A 23,949-nucleotide genomic window follows, 5' to 3' on the forward strand; every position below is an offset into this window, starting at 1 on the left:
TTTGTCTGTACACCTGTGTCTGCAGTACAGCCTTCTTGCTGGCAGAGCAAAATTTAAAGGCAGATGAGTCAGGTCTTTAACAATTGCTGGTGTTTCAGCTTTGGACCTGCCCTCAGATACAGGCCATGCAAGGAGCAGTATTAAAGATAATAAAAGGGGGAGTTAGAAATACTGGGTTTCTTTTCTGTCTTATTAGTGTGTACTGCTTGTGTGGGGACTGGTTGCCTTTGCGTGGGGAAGGAAGCTTTCGGTAGGTATCAGGACTTTTAAAGGGATAAATCTCCAGGCAGTGGGTCACTCCATTTTATTCCTTGTTTTATGCTCTCTGAGGCTGCAATTTCCAGGCCCCAGGTGTGGTTCCATGAGCAGCTCTTTCCTCACCAGTGCTAGTTGACATAGCCATGCCTGTTCCTGCCTGCCTGCTCACTCATCCTTGCCACTCTGCTGTGCTGGGGCAACGAATGAGTTGCACTTCAGGCTGATCCAATCTTACCCCTCTCTGGTGCTAGGAGGGCCTGTCTCTTCTCAAGCTTGTGTAACCTCCCAGAAAAATGATTATTACATGGTGTTGAACCATATAGAATGTGTAAAGCTGTTTTATGAATAGCTGCTGCTTTGGTGGTGGCCAGCTCTTCAGTGCCTTGAGTGTGGCTCCAGAGCTAGTGCAAGAGAAGGGGGCAGCCTGTGTAGCCAGGCCTGGGGATAGGAGGGTCTAGGACTGCCCCTCCTGCTAGGTGAGAGCATCTTCATACTTTCAGCCACATCTCAGTGCTTGTATAGCTCCACTGCCGCTTGGGTCAGGGGTTTTTTTCAGATGAAACAGTTTCCCAGTCCGGTTCCCTGCAGGTCGAGGCAAATGTTTGTGCTTCTAGGTGGGAAGAGGTGGCTGGTGGCTGTGGGTGCTTAACCTGGCTGTGCTGCCAAAGGAGACGTCTAGTGCAGTGGAACCCTACAGTCCTTGGTATGTGGACAAGAGATGACACACAAGTAAAATCTGTGGTACAGGGAGGTAAATGGATGGGAGGTTGAGGTACACTGTGGAGTCCCGTGACTCAAGGTACCCTACCCTACTGCAGGGTGTTTTCTCTTGCTCTATTCAGTAAGCTTCTCCTCATAAGGTTGGCTTTCCTTTGCCTTGCAGTTGCATCGAGAATTTTCCCTCACCTGCTGCAGGTGCAGTGGAGTTGAGGCCTAAATCCTCTCATGCCTTCAGTTGCATGAAGTGATTTTTTATTCTTTTTTTTTTTTTTTTTAATGTAGCTTTTGTGTCTGTGTAACCAGCACTCTGTCCCTAGAAACAGTGTAAAAGGAGACTGTGTGCCTGCCTAGGTGGGTACTGCACATGGCTGTACTCTAGTTCTGCACTCCTCTCCTGCCTGTGACACACATCACGTCTTGCCAAGAAGAGGGAATAGCTTTTCCAAGGCGGAATACTCTTTAAATAGGAGGGGTTTATTTTCTTTTAAGTGATTTTGCCCAGAAAAAGTGGTCAAGCCATGTTGCTTTGATCTCTGTCTGCTCCTCTTGCCTCCTGTTAAAGCTATTTTAGTGAGACCCTTGTCCAAACTCTTGTGCTTCTAGCAGCCTCCTCTCCCATGCTGGGGCCACGAGGTGGCAGGATTGTTCCACCGATGCTGCGAGGGCGGTGGGACAGCAATGCAGCTGCTCGGTTTTATAGCCGAGGCAAAAACTGTGCTTACTTGTTTATGTACCATCATAATTGTGTTTTGAAATTGGGAGAATTTCACATGTATGTGTCTAATCCATGCTCCTTATTTACTTCATGCAACATTGATTTGTTCTGTGTCTTGACTTCTATTTTGGTTTTCTTTTGGTTTTGTTATCAAGGATGATGGAGGGGAGGGGGAGATGTATAGCAACATCCAGAATTCCTCACAGGTTCCAGCATTGATCAAATCCTGTGAAGCACATTACTGAGGCTGTGAAGGATGCTGCTTTTGTCCTCATTTCACCCCATTCTGTCAGGCTTTTGCATCACGTAATATGCAAAGTGTTCAGAGCTCCTGCAGTACCCCAGTAATAGGGGTGAACTGAGGTTGCAGCAACAGCTCTACCTCTGCATTCCTGTTGCTTTCTATAGGCTTTAGCACACTTGCTTCTGATGCAAACCTTCCTTGGGGTCGCTGAGTCCAGTAAACATGTTGCAATGCTTGCAGGGTCATAAAGAAGCAATTTGGGTAGGGGGAGAGAAGTTTTCCCAAAAGACCCACTTACAGAGATCGTTTAATCAAATGGTGATGAGGGGAGCAATTGCTTTCAGGCATTTCTCTTTTCAGAGTTATCCCACCCCCCCTTGAAATTAATGTTCCTCTTTTATATGTCTCAACTCAGTGTTCTAGGATGCGGGACTGAAAATCAGCAATGCAGTTGTTTGCTCTTGTCCCTCCTCCTGTCTTTCAGCCGAGAGGGTCCCCTTTTTTTTTTTTACCTCTGGTGAGGAATTCTTGCAGAAAGATGGTTAGCAGAAGAAAAGGGTATATGAGAAAGATTACTGTAAGCAATACCACAAAATTCAGGGGGTTGATGGCACCATTTTGGTCAGAAACTCCTCTGTAGATGGCAAGGGGGGATGCATCTTTCTGTGCTTCCTTTCCCACTCCCTTCCATTTCCCTTGTCTCTTTTGGTGCCTGTGTGTGCGCTACGTCTGGGGTCCCTTGGTCATCTCATAGTAGACCTCGCTTCTTGTATTAGGAAGAGGTGTTTTTTAGCATCTGAGCCCTCTGCACTCCGCTTTGCTGGTGATAGTGTGTTTGTCAGTCTCTGATTCTTTTGCATCCCCACCTTTTGTGCTATTTCTGCATTCCTGAGCGTGGCTGGCTGTAGGAAGGGGCTCTTCGGATTAGTGCTCGCTCCATTTTGAGTGTGGGGCGGACAGAGGATCCTGCTCACCTCCACGCAGCTAAAATGCATGCAAGAGAAGAAATGTAGCCAAATAAGTGAAGAAATATCAGTTTATGATTCTCTTTTATGTCCCTTCCCCCCATCTGGTTTCTAGTAGCAACAAGAGCCTTCACAGAAGCAATGCATCTCCTATGTCACACGACTGTCTCAATTCAAGTATCGTTGTCTTTTTGGCCTGCTCTCTGCAGAAGTATCTTTCCAGCATAGAGGAATGAGTTGGATGGAAGCAGAGGATGCTCTTGTCTGCCCTGTTTGGGGAAAAGTTATGCTGGTAGAAAAAGTGAATGGTGGTGTAGTTGATGCTGAGGGAAATGTGATGGTATTGCTTTGCTACTCTTGCTTGTTCTCTTGTGGAAAGTGGCTAAGAGCTGTGCTGACAAACTGTCTCTTCTGGTGTAAGAAGGGCTCTGCCCCAGGCTCTTCTGGCTCTGAACTCTGATGTCTAAACAGATTGCTGGGTTACATGCTGAGCGTGACTGAATGGCACTGAAACGCAGTGGAGCAGAATTTCACATGCCCAGTACCCTGGGCTTGCGTGAAGTGCATGGGGAAGGCAGAGATGGAGGAGGGCATGCATTTATCTGGTGTGGCATGTGAAGCATTAAGCTTGTGGCAGTTCGAGGCTCTAATGGTATGGGAGACTCAGGGGATTCTATGACTCAGCTGGTGCCATGCTTTTTCTTGCTCACTTCATATGGAGGGGGATGGTAAAGAGAACAGTCAGAAAGATTGCTCAAGGGACTGTCATACCTCTCTAATGGTGCAAGCATCAAAGTGAGGAAACCTGCAATTAGCCAAGAAATGACAAGCAAATGGGCTAGATTCAGTAAGCAGGTAGGGAACAAGCCAAGAGTAGAGTACAACAGTGTACTCCTTGTCCTTTATCTACAAACACTCTTTTACTATATAGAAGGAGCATTGTTGTGTGGTCATGGTCGGTTTATTGCCTTACTGCCTTTTTCTTATTTTTCTTTTTTCTTTCTCCACTGTAACATTGAGGTGTTACAGGCCCCACCATGACAAGAAAAGCATCCTTCCTCCTTTCATGGTCTGATCAGTTACAGTCTACTCTTTGGGTTTGTGGTCTATTGACTTAAGTCAAGAGAAATTCTATTGGTGCTGATACGTGGGGACCTTGCTAATGTGCTTGCTCAGATGAGAAAATGCTGTAATGACTTTTTTTTTTAAGGGGTGGGGATGGTTGAGTGTTGGGAAGCAAGGGGAAGGAAATATATTTTCATATAGCATCTGGTATAAGAAACGTATGCTGGAAAGGAGAACAGCCTCATCTCTTCTCTGTATGTATTAAAGGATAAAATGCTGAAGTCAAATCAGGAACGGTAGATCTTTATACAGTGAAAGCGAGCTAGTTAATGCAGCAGTACTTAGCATTCAGGAGCTTAATTCAGCCTTGGACTTAGGAGAATTCAGCTCCTTTCCCTCCCCCTTCCTTCACCTCACTCTTAGACAAAATAGATAACACTGCATGTGCAATACCTGTCTGAAGGAAGGTGAGGGCATTTAGTTGAAGTACAGAGAAATGTTGCAGTTAGGGTTCCACATCAGCCTTTGTTTTTGGTGTGGTTATAAAGTCTGGAAGCATCTGAAGTTGCTCTTCTGCACATACCCCACTGATGTTCCCTGCCCTATTTGGCCTGTGGAGGGGAGGGATGGTGTGTAGGGAGAAGGTACTTCCATTCTCTGTCCCATTTCCCCTGTGTGGTCATCCTGCATCATGTTATTTTGCTCTTTCCTTGTAGTGTGGTTTTGCAAGTTGTAGGGGGCTGGGGTTTTTTATATATGTGGTGGTGGTGTTTTGTTTTTTTCCATGGCAAAGCTGATTTCTGAGGTTCCTACACTTTGATAACCCTAGGATGTTTTATTAGGCAATGCAGTGATTTCAGCCAAAGAAGTTTCTGTCACTGTCCCAGTCACCTCCACTGTCTGTGCAACTCTTTTGCTTGCCTTGTGCAAGAACAGGTTGTTTGCAAGAAGGGGTGGTTTTCATCCCAGTTCAGCATGGTCATTAGAAACAGTTTCCTTACTTAGAGGCAGATGTGTCTGTGCTGCAGGGTGCAAATGAATGGTGGTGATTACATCTTTCTCCAAAGGGCTAATAAAACTTTTATGGAATGTATCCAGAGTGTGGTCCAACAAACAGGCTTGTCTGCCCCTTTGAAGTCCCAATTATATGCAGGTGGGAGCTTGGAAGAGCGAGAACCTCATGGAGTGCCCTTGCTAAGGTGGAACTGTGCTTGTATTTACTGCATGATTTTCTCCTGCCATGTGTGCCTGTATGAACATTATCATGCATTTTTCCAAGGCACTTAACAAAGCACTTCTTTTGCAACACCTTTTTGTAAAAATTAACTAACGCATCTCCTTTCCAAATGAAGGGCTGACATGGATATCACACGTCATGTTGTCTAGTAAGATGGGACATCTACTTTCAGGTACCTAGATCTAATGTCTTTGCATTGATGACAAGATGAAAGTAAGAGGCTGGTGCTCTCCTGTTTTGCATTTTCTGGTCTGTCCTCTTTGTTTTCCCAATATCTTTCAATTTCATTGCTTAATTTGAAGGGTGAAGGAAAACTTGGGGAAAGTCTCAGCTTGAAGGAAAGGCTTTAAGAAATGCCATGCTATTAGAGACCAGAGACTCCATGCTAGAGTCCATAAAGGCAGAAAACATGGGAGAAGCACCTTCGAAAGCTGAAGTTATTTTTGAGGCCCAACCCATGGGAGGTGTGGCTTCCTTAGCTGCAGTGTGCACAAAATCATTTTCTTCTGAAGTTGCTTAGCCCAGGAATTTGCTTGCATCTCTCCCTGGGTATCTGCAGAGAAGGAAGCAAGAATGATATTTGAGTTTATTACTGAGTGACTTGTCTTGGAAGTCATTCTTCTCCCAGTGTTGGACAATTCTACCTGTGTGTGTCAGTTCTGTTGTGGTAAGTGTATCAGGGTATAGCATGTTGATGATCCTACAGACAACCAATGCTTCCAGTATCTTCCACTCCATTAGGCAAAGCAGGAGTCTCACCTTTTATCTTGTACACTTGATTTTTTTTCTCCAAGGGTGGTGTTATCCTTTAATATCATTTAATAATGACCAAGCACAAGGGTACAGACTTCAAAACTCCACCACTGGTACAGACTTTGATCCAGTCTTCTCAAATGTGTGTTGTTGGGTATGATATAATCTCAGTCACTCATACTGAAAGAGACATTTGGGGTTTAGGCCCATCTATACAAAATATAACTCCTCAGGGCATCTTCACGTTGCACAGGTTAAAAGCTCATGGGGGCCTAATAATACTTAGAAGTGGGGCTTAGATCAAGATGAAAACTGCTGAAGCATAAGGGCTGAAAAATTCGTCAAGATATCTGCTGTGGTTGTGCAACACTAGGAGTCTGGCAGTATTTGAAGGTATGGGACTGTGTCTGGAGATTTTTGTTCTTAAGAAAAAGCAACTGTTTTGGGATTAAAAAAAAAAAACCCACACAATACACAACAACAAAAAAACCAAGCAACAACTAAACGTGAAACAATAAAACCCAACCAACCAACCCTGCCCCCCAAAATACCAAAACAACAAAAAGTGTTTGAGACAGTCATGTCTATAGTTTTGAGTAGTTTTGAAATATTATATTCTGTGTTTCAGCAGTATTGGAACTGTATTAGATATCATGCATCACGTAGGCTTGTCAAGGAGAAAATGTAGTAATTTGACTGTTAGTTTTTTGGGGGGGGGGTTGTACTTTTTCTTTTTTTTTTTCTTTTTTTTTTTTTTTTTTTTCCTGAATTGTTGAAAACAGCAGCTATTCATGAGTTATCTGTGGAGAATGCAGTGACCATGGCCGGAGTCAGAGCTACAGAACTGGATTTTAGACTAGAAGGGGGAAGGGAAGAGGGAGATGAGATTATTATATGAAATATTCTTACCCCTTCTCTTTGTTTTTCAGTGGATGAATATATTGCCATTGCTAAAGAGAAGCATGGATACAATATGGAGCAGGTAACAACCCTTTGAATACTTACTTTATTTTAAGATCTTTTTCAGCAGGTATTAAAACATGACTTACCCTGACTGCCTGGCACTGCTTCTTCCCTTCTATACTGTGTTTTCTCCCCTCCTGCTTCTGCCAAAACTGATGGTTCCTAAAACTAAATGATGCTCTGGGGATATGGAGTTCACCCCTGGTTTTACATCCAGACGCAGAAGAAAACCAAAACCATTGTAATTTGTAACAGAATTCGACCATGAGTGTTATCCTTCCTATGGTGGCTACTTCTTGAACAGTTCCAGAACCCCTTTTCTGTGTGGAGTTTCTTTATGCACTAATACTTCCCTGGAAAGGGAAGGTGGGGAATCTGAATGAGTTACTGTATTGGCAAATTACATACTTTCTTTACAAAGGGATTCTAAGAAAATGAGAAAGCTTATGAAATTGTTCAGGCAAAGGCCATGAGCATAGAAGTGCATGATTTAAATGGGCAAGGGTTTCTGGTTAAATGACTGTCATCTTTGAACAAGAGCAGTGAAGTTGAGAAAGCCACCAAATTTTTCAACAAAGCCAGCAATGATCAGACTTGATAATTATAGTTTCTAAGAGCAGAAAACAGCAATAGAAGTAACAGGAAGGCACCAAGAGGCTGTGAACTTAAATGAAAATAAGGATAGTAGCTTATTTCACTTGAGATAGGTATATCCTAGCATTGGGTATTGTGGGTGATATTTGCCAAAAGAGGTGATCTTAGGCAGCCACTAAATATTTTTGGTTTTCAAAACTTCAGTTTGGCTAATGGAGATTTGCATTAATTTTAATGTTGGAAATACAGACCTCCCACTTACTCTTTGGAGTCTTTCTCCCCATTTTTCTTCCTCTGTGTATAGAAGTAGGAGTTATGGGACTCGCCACACCAGGATGTGAAGTGGCTGATGAACTTATAAAAATGTCCCTCCTAAAAATTTTCTCATTCCTTCCCTAGCAGTCTCACATAACACTCTGGAGTTAAATGTGTTTTGCAGGTCCTTTGGGATTTCCTAGACAGCTATGCTAGGCATTCCAGGATATAAGTGAAGAGAATCTAGCTTGTATCACTCTGGAAGCCACGTATTCATTTTGTACTTTAAGGACAAGTGTCAAGGCTTTCCAGTCAGGGTGATTTGTTGTATCACCAAGGGGCACTCTCTTTAGCAGGTATTACCAGAGTTGCTGTTGGCTGGGTAACTATGGACAAGCTGATATGGCCTCCCTGGAAGCCAGTCAGAGCTCACTTCAGAGTTTGGCCACTGCCTCTGGGCTTTGCTGGCCAAGACAGCCCTTTCCCACACATGCATCCCCCTGATAGCTGGTCTCTTTGGACCTCTGTGCAGGTGGCTTGGCTGACAGTCATCACACAGAGGTTCCCATTCTTCTGTGTGTGCCCCCTGCCCAAGACCTGTCTTTGCAGATGAAGATGTGCCAGTTTTTTGCAGGGAATGGTGAGCTGCCTGTCGGGGTGGCTGGGGCATGTGCTGGTGCTTCCCTACCCGGTGCCTTTCCATCCATCTGGCCCATTGGTGCCACGTGCAGCTCCCATACCTCTGTTCTTTCTCTCCCCTTGCCTTGTGCTGAAGTGCACCGTTGTTGGCTCTGCTGCTGCCAGCTGATGGCTGGTGGCTCAGGACTGTGCTGGTGAGAGTCCCTTCACCCTCACCAGCTCCAGGGCAGGCTTTGGCAGTCAAGTGAGCTCCTGCAGGGCAAGCTCACTTCAGCTGGTGTTGTAAATGACTGTAGGTTGTTGGGCTGAGCCATAGCAGTTACAGGCTTTTGGGAGTACTACAGCAAGTCTGGCCCTGAGCTGTGCCCTCCTGCCAGCATGTCAGACACTCTGGGACAAAGGAGGCTGGAAAAGCTGTGTGCTCACCTGAGTATGAGTGCAGAGCTCCTCTGGGATAGCATAGGATGGAGGGGGAATGCTGCTTTCTTGTTAAACAAACCTATAAGGAAAACCTTTTTTGTTTACTGTTTGCTTTGTGTAAGCAGCTGTCCTCTCAGCCCTTGCTAGCACCTTACTGGAATTTAATGCTACCCTGTCCACCTGAAATGTCTCCCTCCTTGTTTTCCCCTTGATTTCTCACAGCGATATTTGATACGGATCTGAAGCTAAAGGGGTGGCAGGGGAGAGACCTCAATCCTTTGTAACTGCAAAACAGTTTTGTTTTTTTTTTTTGGCTCCATGCTTGCCAGAGTGGGTGGAGATTGGTGGCCGTGTGGCCCCTGTGACATCTGCACAGTGAGTGACTGTGCAACCAAGACTACTTCTTGTTCTGCATGATGGCAAAAGGGAGTAGAGGGTGCCTGGACAGCGCTGAGAGGCCAGTAGGGTCAGGACAAGGCCTTAGATGACACTAATATTTATACTCTCTGCTGAATCTCAGGGGATCAAGATCCCATAAAGGAACTGCTTTTTGCATAGCAAAGCATAATGGGGAAACCCCAAATTTGAAGGGATTTTGTAGCTCTGAGCAGCCAGGGTGAAACTACTAGATGAGGGTAACTGTAGCAGCGAAACCTGAGCTGAGTTTGCATATGCTGAGCAGGTTAATCTGGTGTTTTACTCAGCATGTTAGAGATTGTTTTCACTTTACTGCCATTGCAAAAGGGCTGGTTTCTAGCTCTGAAGAGTCAGGCCTTCCCAAAATGACTTGTGGTGTTCACTGGCATGCCAGATGTAGTGATGTGTCATAACACTAAGTGGCTGCACGCCCCTGGGAGAGGAGTGGCTGCAAGTGAGGGTCTTGGAGATGGCAGGAGGAGGACAATTTGCAGATTGTGAAGCACACTGCATGCACTTTGTCATTGAAACTGAGAACCAGAGACTGTAACAGTGAAATGAGGCATCTCTCAAGGGAACAAGTGAGCAGCCCCCCAAATGAGATTTGTTCCTTCTTTGGGCCAGGGACATCTTAGCAGGAAGTCAAGGTTGTGCATGCTCTCTGCCTTTCCTTCTTCCAGTTCTTCCCTCACTGTTTCCTCCTTTTCTTCCTTCCCCTCAGAGACCGCTGAACAACTGTAAAACTCCCATCAACTAAACCGACTTCCTAATTGCACAGGAAATGGAGTTTAGCACTGGCAAGAAGCTTCATTTAGTCCAGCCTGTTTCTTAGGTAGTCTCACCAAGTCTGCTTAATGTGCATACAATGATCAGTAAAGTTGGAGTAATTTCTTCAATTTTCTTCTCCCCCTTTTCTGTTGCTACTCTCATATTAGATTGCTACCTGTGCGGTTTGGAAAAATTTCAAGTTGGTCTTCACAGTCCTAGCAGGGTGGAGGTCAGACTCCAGGTTTCTTGCACACAAAAAAGTGTCTGATATAGCTGAGCATTAAAATAGTTTAACATGCCACCTTAGGAAAATGCTGTAGCTCTCCCTTTGCATGCATATAATAATGTTCCTTGTGATTACAGTTGTCTTCTTGGTGTCCTTATTTCTAGGCCCTTGGGATGCTGTTTTGGCACAAGCACAACATTGAGAAGTCTTTGGCAGATCTGCCAAACTTCACTCCATTTCCAGATGAGTGGACAGTGGAAGACAAGGTCTTGTTTGAACAGGCCTTTAGTTTCCATGGGAAAACCTTTCACAGGATCCAGCAGATGGTAAGTGAAGTCACAGGAATGGAGAAGCAGAACAGGCGGCCTGACCGTTGTCTTCAGTGCTGCCTGTACTGACCTCCTGTCAGGACAGAACAGGCCAAAGGGGATGTTAAAGGGAAAGCATTACCATGAATAGAAACAGACAACCTTGTCTCCAGAGTCTCTGTAGAAGTGTTTTTCTGAAGTGCTTTTCTGGCTCAGGATAAACTTTGACTGTGCAGTGTTTTTTGGTGGGAAATAACAGTTTTCAGTCTCCTGCATGCTATGGTAGTGTTTGTCTCAGCTGGAGTTCAGGCATGGTCTGTACATATGTGCCCACCCACACACAAAGATCATCTCTGTGCCAAGTTGATTTCCTTTCTTACAGCCTGCTTTTTAGGAATTCATTTGATTTGACAGTGAAGTCTGTACTTAATGTGATTTGGGACTGTCAGTGGATATTGTGGTAGAGGTTTATTGGAAGCATTTAGTGCTTTGCTTTTGTTTAGCAGGGATTTTTTTTAAACTGTGATTGAAAACTTCAAGAGTAGGTTTCTGTCTGAAAGGGGTGTGTGCAATTTTCTTTTGAAAGATGGACAGGATGGGTTGAAAAATTATCCTAATTAATTATATATTGAGTGTTTCTTCAAGTAGTTCATCACCTGTGTGGGAACCACACTTCGTTCTTTGCCCTCCTTCAGTAAAGTGCCTCTTGAGTGTTCCAGTAGGACCCAGTTATGTTGGTTGTGACCCTTTGAAGTGACCCTAGGCTGCTGCAGTCTATTCAGCCTCTTTAAAGCACATGTGAAGGTCTGTGTTGCTGATGCCACTGAAAAGCGAAAGGTGACTTGCCTCCAAGTAAGAAGGAAAACTGCCAGGTCCCTTTTCAAAAGGGTGACAGGAAGGGGCTCTTTCTTCTCATGTCCTCTTTGAATATTCCTTCACTGGCATTCATTTCCAAATGTTCTTGAGTCATAGGGTCTCCCACTCCCTTGGGTCTGATGTCAGGGCTTGTGAATACGATGGATAGCTGATACATGGATAGCTGAGTTCTGTACTCCTGAAGGGTGAAGCTGTTTCCTTTATTCCTCTGTTCTTATATTAGCAGGGGGAAGAGGGGGAAAAGGGAAGAAAGGGGAATGTCCTGGGGAAACCAAGAAGATAAAGCCTGTCCTATTGCTTGGTGAAATGCCAAAGCAAGAAATTCTCAATTTGTTTCATGTGCAGAAGCATGACTCTGTCCCTGAGTGAAGTGCATTCCTATACGGGGATGCCAAGCTCATGCACTGTTCCCTAGGTAATGATATTTTTTTACTGTTGCTCCCAGAAAAGCCATCCTGCATGAAAGGAATTAAATGGCATGAAGCTTTGTGTTTAGCTGGGGACAGGAATCAATGGCTTGGGAGCATGTTAGTAGTTAGTTTGTACATGCTGCCCCATTAGCACCAGTGCAACTTAGAACTAAGGGGAAAAGTCGTTGAAACCCAATTCTTACTCTCTGGCTATGTTATTTACCGGAGCTGGTTCTGATATTTTGGCACTTTTAGCATGTGTTTGTAGCCAAGTGGATGTTTGTCATGAGCAGCCTTGTCCCCGAGTTTGTTCTGTGGAACTCTTTAATTCCAGCATACCAGCCTGCTACACGGCTATTGGCAGCATAATAGCGACATAGCACCTATGTTTTGCTACTGTAGATGGATGTATAACACTGTGCAGCTGTGGGCCAGGATGGTAGTTCTGGTGGGATCTGTTATTAGGACCAGAAGTCAATCTGCAGTCTGAGAACCGGGCTTATCTCAAGTGAAGACTTAAACTGCAGTTTTATCTGAATGAGAGATCTGGCTCTTGCTCACAGTTTTGTTTACCTCCCCACCCGTCCTGCCCTCCAAGCTGAATAAGACAACTAAAACATGTTTTATTCAGCAAGAAAGGCTGGACTTCTAGAAAGTAAAAGTCCTGTCTAAGAACGTCCATGCAGAATACCTCAGGAGAGGATTAGTCTTAATGTCGTTTCATGCTTTTTGGAGGCAGGTGTTTCATAGCTACAAGGAAATTACATTAGTCTAAGAGGACAAAACAAAAAAAGAGGGAGACTTGTGTTTTTCTGTATCTTCAGTTCACCATACAGTAAAGTTTCACCTTTTGAAAACGTCTTTTGTTGAGACCTTTGAATAGACTTCATCATTTGAATGGTGTGAATAAGTCTTTTTAAACCAAACATCAAAGATATGCTTGGGATATAGCCTGCAATTCAGCAGTTCCTGTGGTTGCTTACACATGCCTCTGTTGGCTTTTAAAACTGTTATCTCAGTTTCAAGGCCTCGTTTTGGATTTGCTTTTGATACGTTCCTTTATTCTGAAGAGAACCCAGCTACACGGCTGGTGACTGGAGGCGTGCTGAGATGCTCTTTAGAGATTTTTCATGTCCTAAATAGTAGGCACTAACCTAGAACACTCCCCCATAGATCCTTTTTGAAAGGCTGCAGACCTGCCTTGCTTGAGCCTTTGAGAGAACCCAAAGTAGAGGGATCAGATGTTCCTTGACAAAACCAGACCCAATTGTATGTGAACTCCTGGGGATACTTTACATATAAGCATATAAAAGGATACATGTTTAATTTACAGCTTCCTGACAAATCAATAGCCAGCCTGGTGAAATTTTACTACTCCTGGAAGAAGACAAGGACTAAAACTAGCGTGATGGACCGTCATGCTCGTAAACAAAAAAGGGAACGTGAGGAAAGGTAGGTTTGCAAGCAGAAAGGCTGTGTATTGACGCACACTGATTTCTTTAGACTATCTCAGAGCTCAGCTTGTAAGAAACTAGATGTAGGATTTTCTCCAAAATGTTTCCTCGTATCACGCCTTCTTTCCCCACCCCTCTTCCCTGCTATGCATGTTTTGCTTTGCATAAAGGCAAAAGGAATCTGTCAGCAAATAGGTGCGCTCTCTTTTCAACACTCTGCAATTCCCGAGTGTGCTCTAGTGCAGTGATCAGTTTCCCATCACTCCAGAAGCTTTTTCTCTAATACTGCTTGAGGGTGGAGAAAATTAAATTGAAACTATTCACAAGCTGATTGGCACTGTTGTCAGCAGAGCCAGAAAAGCTGATAAGCAGGACACTAAAAGGAAGTAACAAAAGAGCTAGAAATCTGCCTTTGTTTCCTCCATGTGATGCTCAGTAGAGTGAGAACATGCACCTTATGGGGAACAGGTTCCAGTGCAGCACCCATCAGCCTGTACATATGCACACACAGGCCTTTCCCCTACCTTTCACTTAGAAAACTTTCAGGCTGTCAGGCTAAGTGTTACTCTCTGGGAAAGGTGAAGTTAAGATGGTGGGTTTTAGTGACTGAGAAGAGGGTAGCACAGGAGAACTTAGGGTGATTTCCGGCAGAGGTGTCCTAAGGACTACTGGGTGCATTAGGATTTTGGGTGAGTGTGATGGTGTTCAGGCCACTAGCCACTGAGCTTAAGCAGATGAGCTTGGCTCCTGCTTGTGCAGTTTTGTCTGCAAGTTCGTCTTCCTAGATACCTATGAAAGCCCTTGGAGGTAGGTCAGCCAGTGAGTGGCATTGTGTGTATTGCTAGAAGTATCTATACAGTTAGAACTGCTGCTTGGTGACTTCGCCTAGTTCTGGAGCTGACAGAACCTCAGAAATGCAGTGGCCTTACGTATGTGGTGGTGGTGGTGAGCTCCACCTCTGAACAGCACCAACTCTATCTGCTTTATGCAGATGCCTTCTCAGCTTGCTCTAAAATGCAGTTCATGTCTTTGCAGACCAAAGTTGAGGTGTGCCTGGCTTTGGAAATTTCCTAATATAACTGGGCAAAATTCTGTAAAAGCTTTTCCCAGGGAGCTGTTTGCTGGCTCCAGTGCATATGAGTGAGTCCTATTTGGGAAGGGGGAAGAAACATTTCCAGAGTTGAGCTGTACTGTACCAGTGACTCACTCAACCTCTCCCATCTCTCCATGAGATCAACAATACTTGCTTAACAGGCAGGGCCAGGGACAATACTACCAGCAGACTTGTCCAGTATTTGGCTGGCTTTCTCTGACCTGGGTCTCTTTTCCCTTTCTGTTCTTTTACCTTCTCTGCAAAGGCTGACTTGCTGGTTTTTGGTTTTTGTGCTTTGTTTTGTTTTGTTTTCTTCTCCCCATTCTGCTTTTTAAAATGTTCCTACTAATTTATGAGGGAGGAAATATCTTTTGTAAGGAGTGTTTGTCTCATACTGTCTAGTTTAGGATCTTCTAATCCTACCTCTATTTTTGTTTTGTGCTTATAAATGAAGTTACTGCAATTTGGAAATACACCTCTTTGGTACCAATGCCTGCTGGGAAAAGCAGCACCTCAGACCATTTGGTGATTGCAAAAGAACTGTATAGGCTGCCATGTGCTGTAATCTTGTAACCTTTCGGGAAGGCAGCTGGATTGGAAATGTGTAATTTGATTTACATCTGCAGCAAGCTAAGCACCAGGCCATCAGCTTTGTTTGATTTTCCTGTCTTCCCCTCCATCATGTAAAATAGTCAAACCCCTAGACCCCTAAAGATTTGTCAGTGCAGCCATGCAAGGGGTGGAAGCAAAGCTGGGTGAGAAGCCTGGGATTGCTAGATTTTGAGGTTGTATTGTGCCATTGAGTGTTGGCAAAACTTCAGAAATGTTCTTCAGTTAATAACGATCAACGTCTAAAATTGCAGAAATGAGTGTGGGGGGGGTTGATCTAGCTCATGTCTAGGGAACTTGCTGGAACAGAGCACAGCAAAGCCCATGGGGGTTTTGGCCTTTGCAGAAAGGCTGAACTCTCAACCAAGGTGGGAACACAAGGAAGCACTTTTAAAGATGGGGTTAAGAGAAGAGGCAGTCTGAAGTATCTCACTCAAATACTGCTCTATCTCTTCTGTGGCTAGGCAGGGAAATTCCCCAACCCCCCACATTGTCACTAAAATAGCTCCCAGTGCATTTGGGACCAGGTTTTCAGTAAATGTTCTTAGTTGTGTGTGAGGGGCTTTGTGTATGTAGCTCTGGGAGGAGGTGCTTGTGATTGCACAAGCTAAGTATTCTTGTGGATGAGCTGGTGAGCCAGGCAGTTTGGAAGAGCTTGCACGTGTTGCACAAGTGACTGCTCTTGTGGGGATGAAAATACCAGCTCAAGCCACCTGGCAGTACATTCTTCCTTAAGTTGCACAGGACGTTGCTGCAGCAAGGAGGCAGCAGGCGTGCTCGCCCAGCACCTGCTATGCCTGCTGTCCCTGCTCCAGTATGAGCACACCCTTTCTGGCTCCAGCATCCCAGCGCAACTTCTGCTGTGGTTTCCCTGCACAGCCCTGTTTTTCACAGTGATGTTACATACGTGCACCAGCTGAAGTTCCTTGTCCCAGGCTGGAAAGTTTGACATGAGAAAATAGGTTTATTTTTTGATTAATAAAAAAAAAATACCCAAACAATAAACCACTTTGATTACATCAGCTTATTTCTTCTGTTTCTGGGCATCATCCCAAATGGTGCAATTAACTTTGGTTGTGTACAGTACAAAAATTCTAAATTGTGAAAATAGATACAATTTGATGTCTGATTGAAATTCCAATGAAGCCAAACTGGCCAGGTGTGCCAAGGTGACTTTCAATATGGCCCAAGTTTCATGCTTATTCCTGTTCTGTAATTGATAACCTCTTTTTCTTTTCCAGGGGAGAATGAAATGTGAGGCTCTCACTGGAGGGATGATTAAAAACCACCAACATTTCTTTATGCTTGTTGTTGGGGGAGTTCAGCTTGTGCATGTCTGTTTTGCTGAATGTTAAGGAGATGTATGAAATCCTTGTTAGCTACTTGCTGTAACTCTAAGTCTTTGTTTCTTTGTCTCAGGTTGCATAAAGAGAAAATGCTGGGTGTCCCATGTTCTTTAAAAAATAACTTGTGTAATCAATTCAGTGTATCTTGCCTTCATCTGAGCAGGTGTATTTTACTCCAGTACAAAGAAGTCTTCTTTTACTAAACATGATCCTCATATCTTTACAGTAAAGAATCTCTTGATTTAAACCAAAACCAAATAAAACCCCAAATGAAAAAGCCCATCCCAGCCCCTAAAAAACCACACTGGGACTAAAACTAAGGAAAGCTCTTGGACTTGCTAAGTGCATCCATGCATTTCGTTTAGCATACTATTTATAGAAAAAGAGCCTCACAAACTAATACAGTACTGTTTGCTTTTGTCTTCCAGTGAGGATGAAATGGAGGAAGCAAATGGAAATAACCCTATTGATATGGAGGTCGAACAAAACAAGGAGAGCAAAAAGGAGGTATAAATCTTCTCTTACTACTGTACAAAGGAAAGTGTTTACTTTATGCTACTTCATGTAGAAGCTGACAGTATCTAATTTTCTTTATTTGTGCTTTGTATAGTTGTCATACGAGAAAAGAATTGTCTTAAGAATTATTCTTAGATCAAGGCAAGTATAGACAAATAAGTTGTTACAGATGGAGCTGGGAAAATTTAAGACTTTGCCATCCCATGATAATGTACTATGTGAATGTTTCTGGTCTTTTTGATTCTGTCTTTGGCTGTGTTGGCTTCAACCACATGCAGTGATGGTTTAAATCAACCTAACTGTGGCAATGAAGTAGAAGCACTTACATCTCTGCTGAGATGGCTTGGTGGAGGGGAAGTATTTCCATTAATTTGTTCTAGGTAGACTAGCAAGGGCATGGTTATTTACACCTTAGACTCTATCCTGATGTACTGAAATCCTTCATAATAATTCTGAGGATTTTGGTGGCACCAGAATTGCAACTACAGTGGTAAACAGTAAAGGAGAAATCTTTTGTGTGGCCAGTTCATTTTGTCTGGGAGGGGGACCTTAACCTGCTGTTACACATGTGGAGTATTTGGTCTACTTGAAATATAGTCTTTGCAACTCACTTAAAATACTTCATTTTAAGTGGGCATAGAGTTCTGGATGAAAATAGCCACACAAATGTAACAGTTTTGAAAACCTAGTCTGTGATGCTTACCAGGAAAGTGTATACTTCATTTTCATGTGTATAGCCTGATAGTCATTACTAAAAAAAAAAAAAAAGCCTTGCTGTTCAGCAGCAGTGTGGGTTGTATGTGTGTGTTACAGGAAGACATTTGCCCTAAGGCCTTCTCTTCTTGAAGTAGTTCCCTTTCCTGATTTCTCATAGACTGATTTCTCTCCCACTGTCATTTTCTTTCAGTTTTTTAAGGTTGTTTTTTAAAAGGGTGTATGTAGGAAAAAAGGAACACACTAGAAATATTGAAAAACACGATTGCACACAGGCAGAATGGAAATCCGAGAGCAGCTGTTTTATCAGTCACTGTCAGTGAGATTAATTCCTCTAATTAATTATTTTGAATGGAAATAACTGAAAAAAATCACAGCATTCTTGTCTGTTCTTCACCCATGCCAGGGTGCTCTCTAGACTTTCTAGAAAAGCCTTTTGCTTCTGCTGACGAAGCTGGCATCCTTGATGACTTCCTAGGAGCAGAGTGGACATGAAGCCATTCATATTCACCCTTACAAAAAACTGAGTTCTCGAAAGCCTCAGCAATACCCAAACTTGAGGGGCCCTCACTTAGCTAAACTGCAAACCTCAGCACTCCATTGTGTCTTGTAAATAATTAAGGCTATAATATCATTTCCCATTATTTTAGTAAGTTTTCAAGTTTAGATTTTTCTGCAGGCTCTTTGAAGCTTGCATCTGTGAGAAAGCTCCCTTCAGTCCCCTTTACTATTGTTTACTTCCCTACCGATGCTGGCATGCTCTGAAGTTGCTGCAGAAGAGGTAAAGGTATTTCTTTGCCAACTTGCTGCCTCTGTTGTAAGGCCAAACCAGATCAGATGTCTGGTAGCTACCATCAAGGCATTTTTGTGGAAAGTCTTGTGTGGGAGGAAGCTGTCTGCCCTCACTGCCACACCAGTACAGGCCACAGTGTTCTGAAAGAGATCACCATAACTCATGGAGCATGTGCAGCCTGGCTGAGTGTTTGGTGACAAGCAGCCTTGTGGGGACTCTTCTGGACAGGGGATAGTATCGGGTGCTAAAATGAAGCTGAGAACCTGCATAGCCTATTCAGAGTTAATTTGATTTGATTTTGCAGTACGTGAACCTGGGGCTGATCGAAAATCTCTTTGAGAGAGAGCCAGGTATCCAGGAGGACGATGTGTTCTTTCTTAATTGTTAGGTTTCTTTTAACAACATGGTCAGACATGCAGGTGTGGTCATGTACTATTAGCCCGGGACTCTTACCGTAAAGAACCTCTCTGTCCCAACCCCATAGAGATGATTTTTTCCAGCTCTGAGACATGTCGGTTACTGTATGACTTGCCGAGTAATACTGGGATTTCTCAGAGTATCTGAAATCTCTCATTTGTTTCTTCTTTTGGGGATCACTGGAGAGGGGAATCTTCCGTTTTTCTCTTTTTTAGTACGTTCAGTGTTAGTGCAACTGTTCACGTTTCTTCCAGGTAGTGGTTCCATAGTACTGAGGTCATGAACTGGAGCTGCTTTCTCCACCTCTTCTCTGTTCCTGAAAACACCTCCCTGCTTTTACATGGCTTGAGATAGCTTGGTCTTCTTTTTTACACAGTGAAATCTGAGGAAGGGGACCTTGTTTGTATTAAGGCGTGTGTAAGACGAAGTGTACTGGTTGGTAGTGGCAAAGTCTAAATAAACAGCACTAATAATTCCCTGTATTTTAATTCTTTGTTTTTCATGAATTGCTTTAATTCTACAGAGATGTGTGTGGCCAGGAAAGCAAGAGTTTCCAAGATAGGGTAGATGTTCAAATTTTCAGAGCCTGTGCGATATCACTGGGACCTGGAGGCATTTGGAGCTGTCAAAACCCATTCTGCTGGAGCTCTGGCTTCTTGTCCACAACACAAGAGCTTCACATTCTTTGAACCATGTAAAGCAATCTTTCAAAACTGCTTTCATTTTTCCCTAATGTTGAGGCTTCTGGGATATCTGCACTGCAGGCATTGTGTGTTGGTCAACCTACAGCGTGAACCCGTTGTGAGGCATTACTGCATGACCCTGTGAAATTTTGTACATAGATGAAATATGAATACATCTGAAATGTCTATCCATGTTGAATAATTTACCTGGCTCAGTTATCAAAGTGCTTGCTTCTAAAGCAGAGTGCAGAGCTTACCTCACTTGTTCATAGCTAAACCAGTCTGTTTCTTCCTGCTTACCACTCCCTTCTCTTTGGGGGAGGTATCAGTCCTGCAACAGCAATAGTTACCTTTTGCTCCTGGGCTTCCCTTAGGCATTGTCTCTCATGGAGTCTTTTGCACTGAAGGAGGGAACAAAAAAGTTGAGAACAGGCAATTGTCCGCATTAGTGTTCCTGTGTGTCTCTGGCTGTTGAACACATGAAGAGGGTGCAAGCTTTTATCTAATGGCAGTTGTGCTGGGGTCCACTAGTCTTCAGGAGGCAGAGCCTCATGATTATGTGGTGGCTTTGTGCTCAGCTTTATGTGGATTTTAATGCGAGTATTTTAATGCTCACTAATGAACAAGTGCTGCAAGCTGTGTGGAAACTACATGTAGCTGCAAATTAGGAGGGAAACAATAGTGCTAAGTGAAGCCAATGTGTTTAAAGCTGGCAGTTATCAAGTAGAGGATTTCAGATGTGTGGCCTCTCCTCTGCTTTTTCTCTCCCTGTCACCCTTTTCAGTGTTCTTGGCCAGGCTCCAGCCACTGGGTAATAAATCTTGGGTATGATTTGCTTGTTGAAAATGACTTCTGCAAGAAATGGTTTTGGTATTAGAGAATTGGATGTGCTCTTGAAGGATCTGTAGTATAACATCCTAGCTAATCTTCCTGTTACAGGTGTGGGCCTAATTCTTTGCTTTAGACAGAAAGTATAAAATAATGAGTGATGTGTGAAATATTCCCTTTTCCAAAAGAGACTTAAATTTTATTTGTGGTCAGAACTGCATCAGTTTAATGGAACAGTTGATGTATCAGTACTGTGCAAGAAAACTTGGCTTCCAACAGACTGCCTAACAACCTAAGAATTACTTTGTAGTCATCTCTCTTCTTTATATATAGCTTTTAAATAAACTGGCTTATTCCTTCTCCTGTCTGACATGTAGAAAAACAAGGCTCTGTAAACTCTTCCAGTTGTATTCTTCCCCTGTCTCCAAGCTCCACTTTGTTTCCTTCTGGTTTTCAGTTAAACTGGTGTGTGCAGGCCTGGTGATGAAAGCAAGAAGAGAGGTTTCAGAGTGTTTGAAAATAACCAGAATATTTAACTGCTGGAAAAGTGGGCATTTTGTCTCACAAAATGAGAATGTGCAGAGAAAACAACTAGTATCTCTGTTAACATTGAAAGCTGCCTAGAAAAAAGGAGACAGTTGTACAAGATGGTATTTTTATGACGTGCCACCTAAAGCAAAAAATGTCTGTAAGCTTTTAATTCTCCAACCTGTGACAATGGCTAAAAGAGTCACAGAATGGTTTGCTTTGGAAGGGATCTTTATAAAGATCTAGTTTTGTAAAGTGACTGCTGTTTGCCAGGTGCCGCCCACTGAAACCGTTCCTCAGGTGAAGAAGGAGAAGCACAGTACGCAGGCAAAGAACAGAGCAAAGAGGAAACCTCCCAAAGGAATGTTCCTTTCCCAAGAAGATGTGGAGGCTGTTTCTGCCAATGCGACAGCTGCTACCACTGTACTCAGACAGCTGGACATGGAATTAGTCTCAATCAAACGACAGGTATGGATGGAATAGTTCAAGAATAACTGCTGGGTTTGGTGGTAGTGCCTGTCACAGTCTGGAAAGTTCATAGGATTGTATAGCTTGATAGTTTTGCTGTCATAAAAAGCTTGACAGTTTTGCTGCACATCATGTGGCTTAATTGACAAACTGCTAGCCTTGTGCTATAAATTAATACAGCCCTGTGTTCTGTATCTCTTATGTTTTAGTTCTGTCGGCAAAACTAGTTTGTATGTGAGGTGAAGCAAGGAAAAGCCCATAGCACTGACTTGAAGGAACACATGTTGGTGCTTCATTTTTCTTGCAGTTCAAGGTCCCTTATTTTTTAACTATGAACTGTGACATTGATTTCAGCACTATCTGATTTCCATCTGCAGCAGTTTCTTTTGCCTTCTGATATGTTACTTTTGAACAGGCATGTTTGTGTGATACCTGTCTGAGAGAATAAGACAAACTTCCCTATGTACCTTTTGCTTCCCCGATGGATCTGCCTTGTAAACATATGTTTTTCAAATATCTGTTAGTAAAGACAGGTTTAATACATGAGTCTGTTTCCTAGATCTGAACATTTTTACTTTTTAAAGCAGAGATCTGGCTCAAGCTCTTTATTAAACTTAATAGAATTGGTATTTTGGCCTGAAGCCTTTTTCTTGGCACTCTGGGAGAAGCAGAGCTCTCTAGCAGTCTTTGATTCATTATGTGCTCTGATCAGGGCCTTTCTTCTTATGCTGAGCTTTATACAGACCTGGAAGTTGGGGCAGTTCTTGCTCCAAATAACTTGCAGACAGGATAGAATAAATGGGATCTCCTGGTATGCTTCTGCATTGTTTTATTCCAATTTAACAAACTTTCTTCTTGGAAAAGAGAGGTGGTGAGAAGCACAAGAATGCTGAGCTTGTGGGGTTCCCATTGGGGCTGCTGGAAGAAGGCTTATCCGAAGATTTTTATTTGTTTTTAAATCCTTGTTAAAGGGATTAAACTTTCTTTTCAGATACAGAATATCAAGCAGACAAACAGTGCACTCAAAGAAAAACTTGAAGGTGGTATAGAACAATACAGACTTTCAGAGGTAGGATCATTTTCTGACCCTTGTTTATTGTGAAGATAAATGCTAATATGTGTTTACATACCAATGCTATTGGGGTTGCTAATAAGCTACTACCGGTGTCCTATTAGTTGCCAGTGTGAACCAAGACCACTACCATATTCATTGTTGTTGTGAAATGGAAATGGGAGATGAGAAGAAAGAGCGGTGGTTAACATGTGAAAGTGGTTTCTAATGAAGTATGGATGTTTTGGATATACCACGTTTTGTATATATATACCACAGTTTTGTATCCATATGCCCTGTGAGACAAGTAGTGCTTTGCTCTAAATACTGAAAAATATAGGAAAGGAAGTTAATGGCCCATCTTTTCTTGGCAGTTGGTGCTTTTGCTGTTTTCTTCCACTTCATGCTGAAAATAATTTGACCAAGATTAGAGAGAGTGTCTGTGATAAAAACAAGTAGCTGCTTTGGAAGAGTGTGGCTCTTGGTTATCTGTTCAGACCATTCTGTATCATTTTGTATTACCATGACTTACTGGTCAGTGTATGTCACAGTTAACTGAATCGATGCTGTATGCAGTTCTTTGTTGAAAACATTGATACTAAAAGGAATGGTAGAGTTTTGCCTAACAGTTAATTCTTTGTTGTGAGGTTTTTAAGAGCTCAGATACAACTGAAAGTTGTTGCTTATATAAATGAAGTTGCCTATGTGGGTTTCTTTTTTGGGTTTTTTTTTGTCTAGGTTGTTCAGAAATTTAATGCACGCTGGACCACGGATGAGCAGCTTCTTGCTGTGCAAGGTATAGCACTGCATGTTGATTTTTACTTCAGTTGCTGATAATCAAAACTGCTGCATTTCAGAGCCGTTTCCCTTCAGTGGGTAATAAAGCATTTTGACATTGCCGTGTATTAATGCCCAAAGAACAGAATTGAACAAGGAAGCAATATCCCCTCTTCCACTCCCTGGGCAGTACAAATTGCACCATATGAATGTTTACAAATAATCTGCTTGTCCAAGCCTTCAGAAAGTGAAACTGTACTGGAAGTCACTGCTATGCTCTTTGCCTGTGTGACTTCTCAGGTACTACAGGCACATTTACACAGGTCTTCTAGATTTGGCTCTACCCGTCTGTATTGCACCTCTGTTTTCTTCTCTTCTCCAGGGCTTAACTGTGTCTCTTGTGCAATTTAGACTTTTTTTTTCCCTGGATTAATATGAGAAAGGATTGAGACCTTGACAGAAGTTCGCCTTTGGTTTCTTATTGTGTGACTTGAGTCTGATTTGTGGTTCTTGTGGAAATAACATGTTGGGTTTTTTGTTTCTTTTGGTTGCTTTTAGCAATCAGGAAATACGGACGAGACTTTCAGGCAATCTCTGATGTGATTGGAAACAAATCTGTGGTGCAAGTGAAAAACTTTTTTGTAAATTATCGACGTCGTTTCAACATAGATGAAGTTCTACAGGAGTGGGAGGCAGAGCATGGCAAAGAGGAGACGAATGGAGCCAACAGCCAGAAGCCTGTAAAATCCCCTGATAATTCCACTAAAATGTCTGAAGAGGAAGATGAGGTAAATCCTATTTAAGTCACCTAAAATTCCCAATCTGAGCTCATTTCAGAT

General features: G+C 43.0%; 1 protein-coding gene across 3 annotated transcripts in view; it reads left to right on the plus strand.

Moving 5' to 3' along the window:
- Window positions 1–23,949, plus strand: part of RCOR1 (REST corepressor 1) — an 88,787-nt gene that overhangs the window by 57,911 nt on the left and 6,927 nt on the right. For all 3 annotated transcript variants that reach the window (XR_013956917.1, XM_080618606.1, XM_080618605.1), the window contains exons 4-11: window positions 6,887–6,939; window positions 10,404–10,565; window positions 13,167–13,285; window positions 16,764–16,842; window positions 21,088–21,282; window positions 22,274–22,351; window positions 23,072–23,129; window positions 23,669–23,898. Coding sequence is in view for 2 of the 3 variants with exons in the window: in XM_080618606.1 (XP_080474732.1) it covers window positions 6,887–6,939; window positions 10,404–10,565; window positions 13,167–13,285; window positions 16,764–16,842; window positions 21,088–21,282; window positions 22,274–22,351; window positions 23,072–23,129; window positions 23,669–23,898 (974 nt within the window). In the remaining variant the exon portion in view is untranslated. The remainder of the gene's footprint in view (window positions 1–6,886; window positions 6,940–10,403; window positions 10,566–13,166; window positions 13,286–16,763; window positions 16,843–21,087; window positions 21,283–22,273; window positions 22,352–23,071; window positions 23,130–23,668; window positions 23,899–23,949) is intronic.

The sequence above is a fragment of the Psittacula echo genome, assembly GCF_963264785.1.
Source record: "Psittacula echo genome assembly, chromosome: 5".
Taxonomy (NCBI): Eukaryota; Metazoa; Chordata; class Aves; order Psittaciformes; family Psittacidae; genus Psittacula; species Psittacula echo.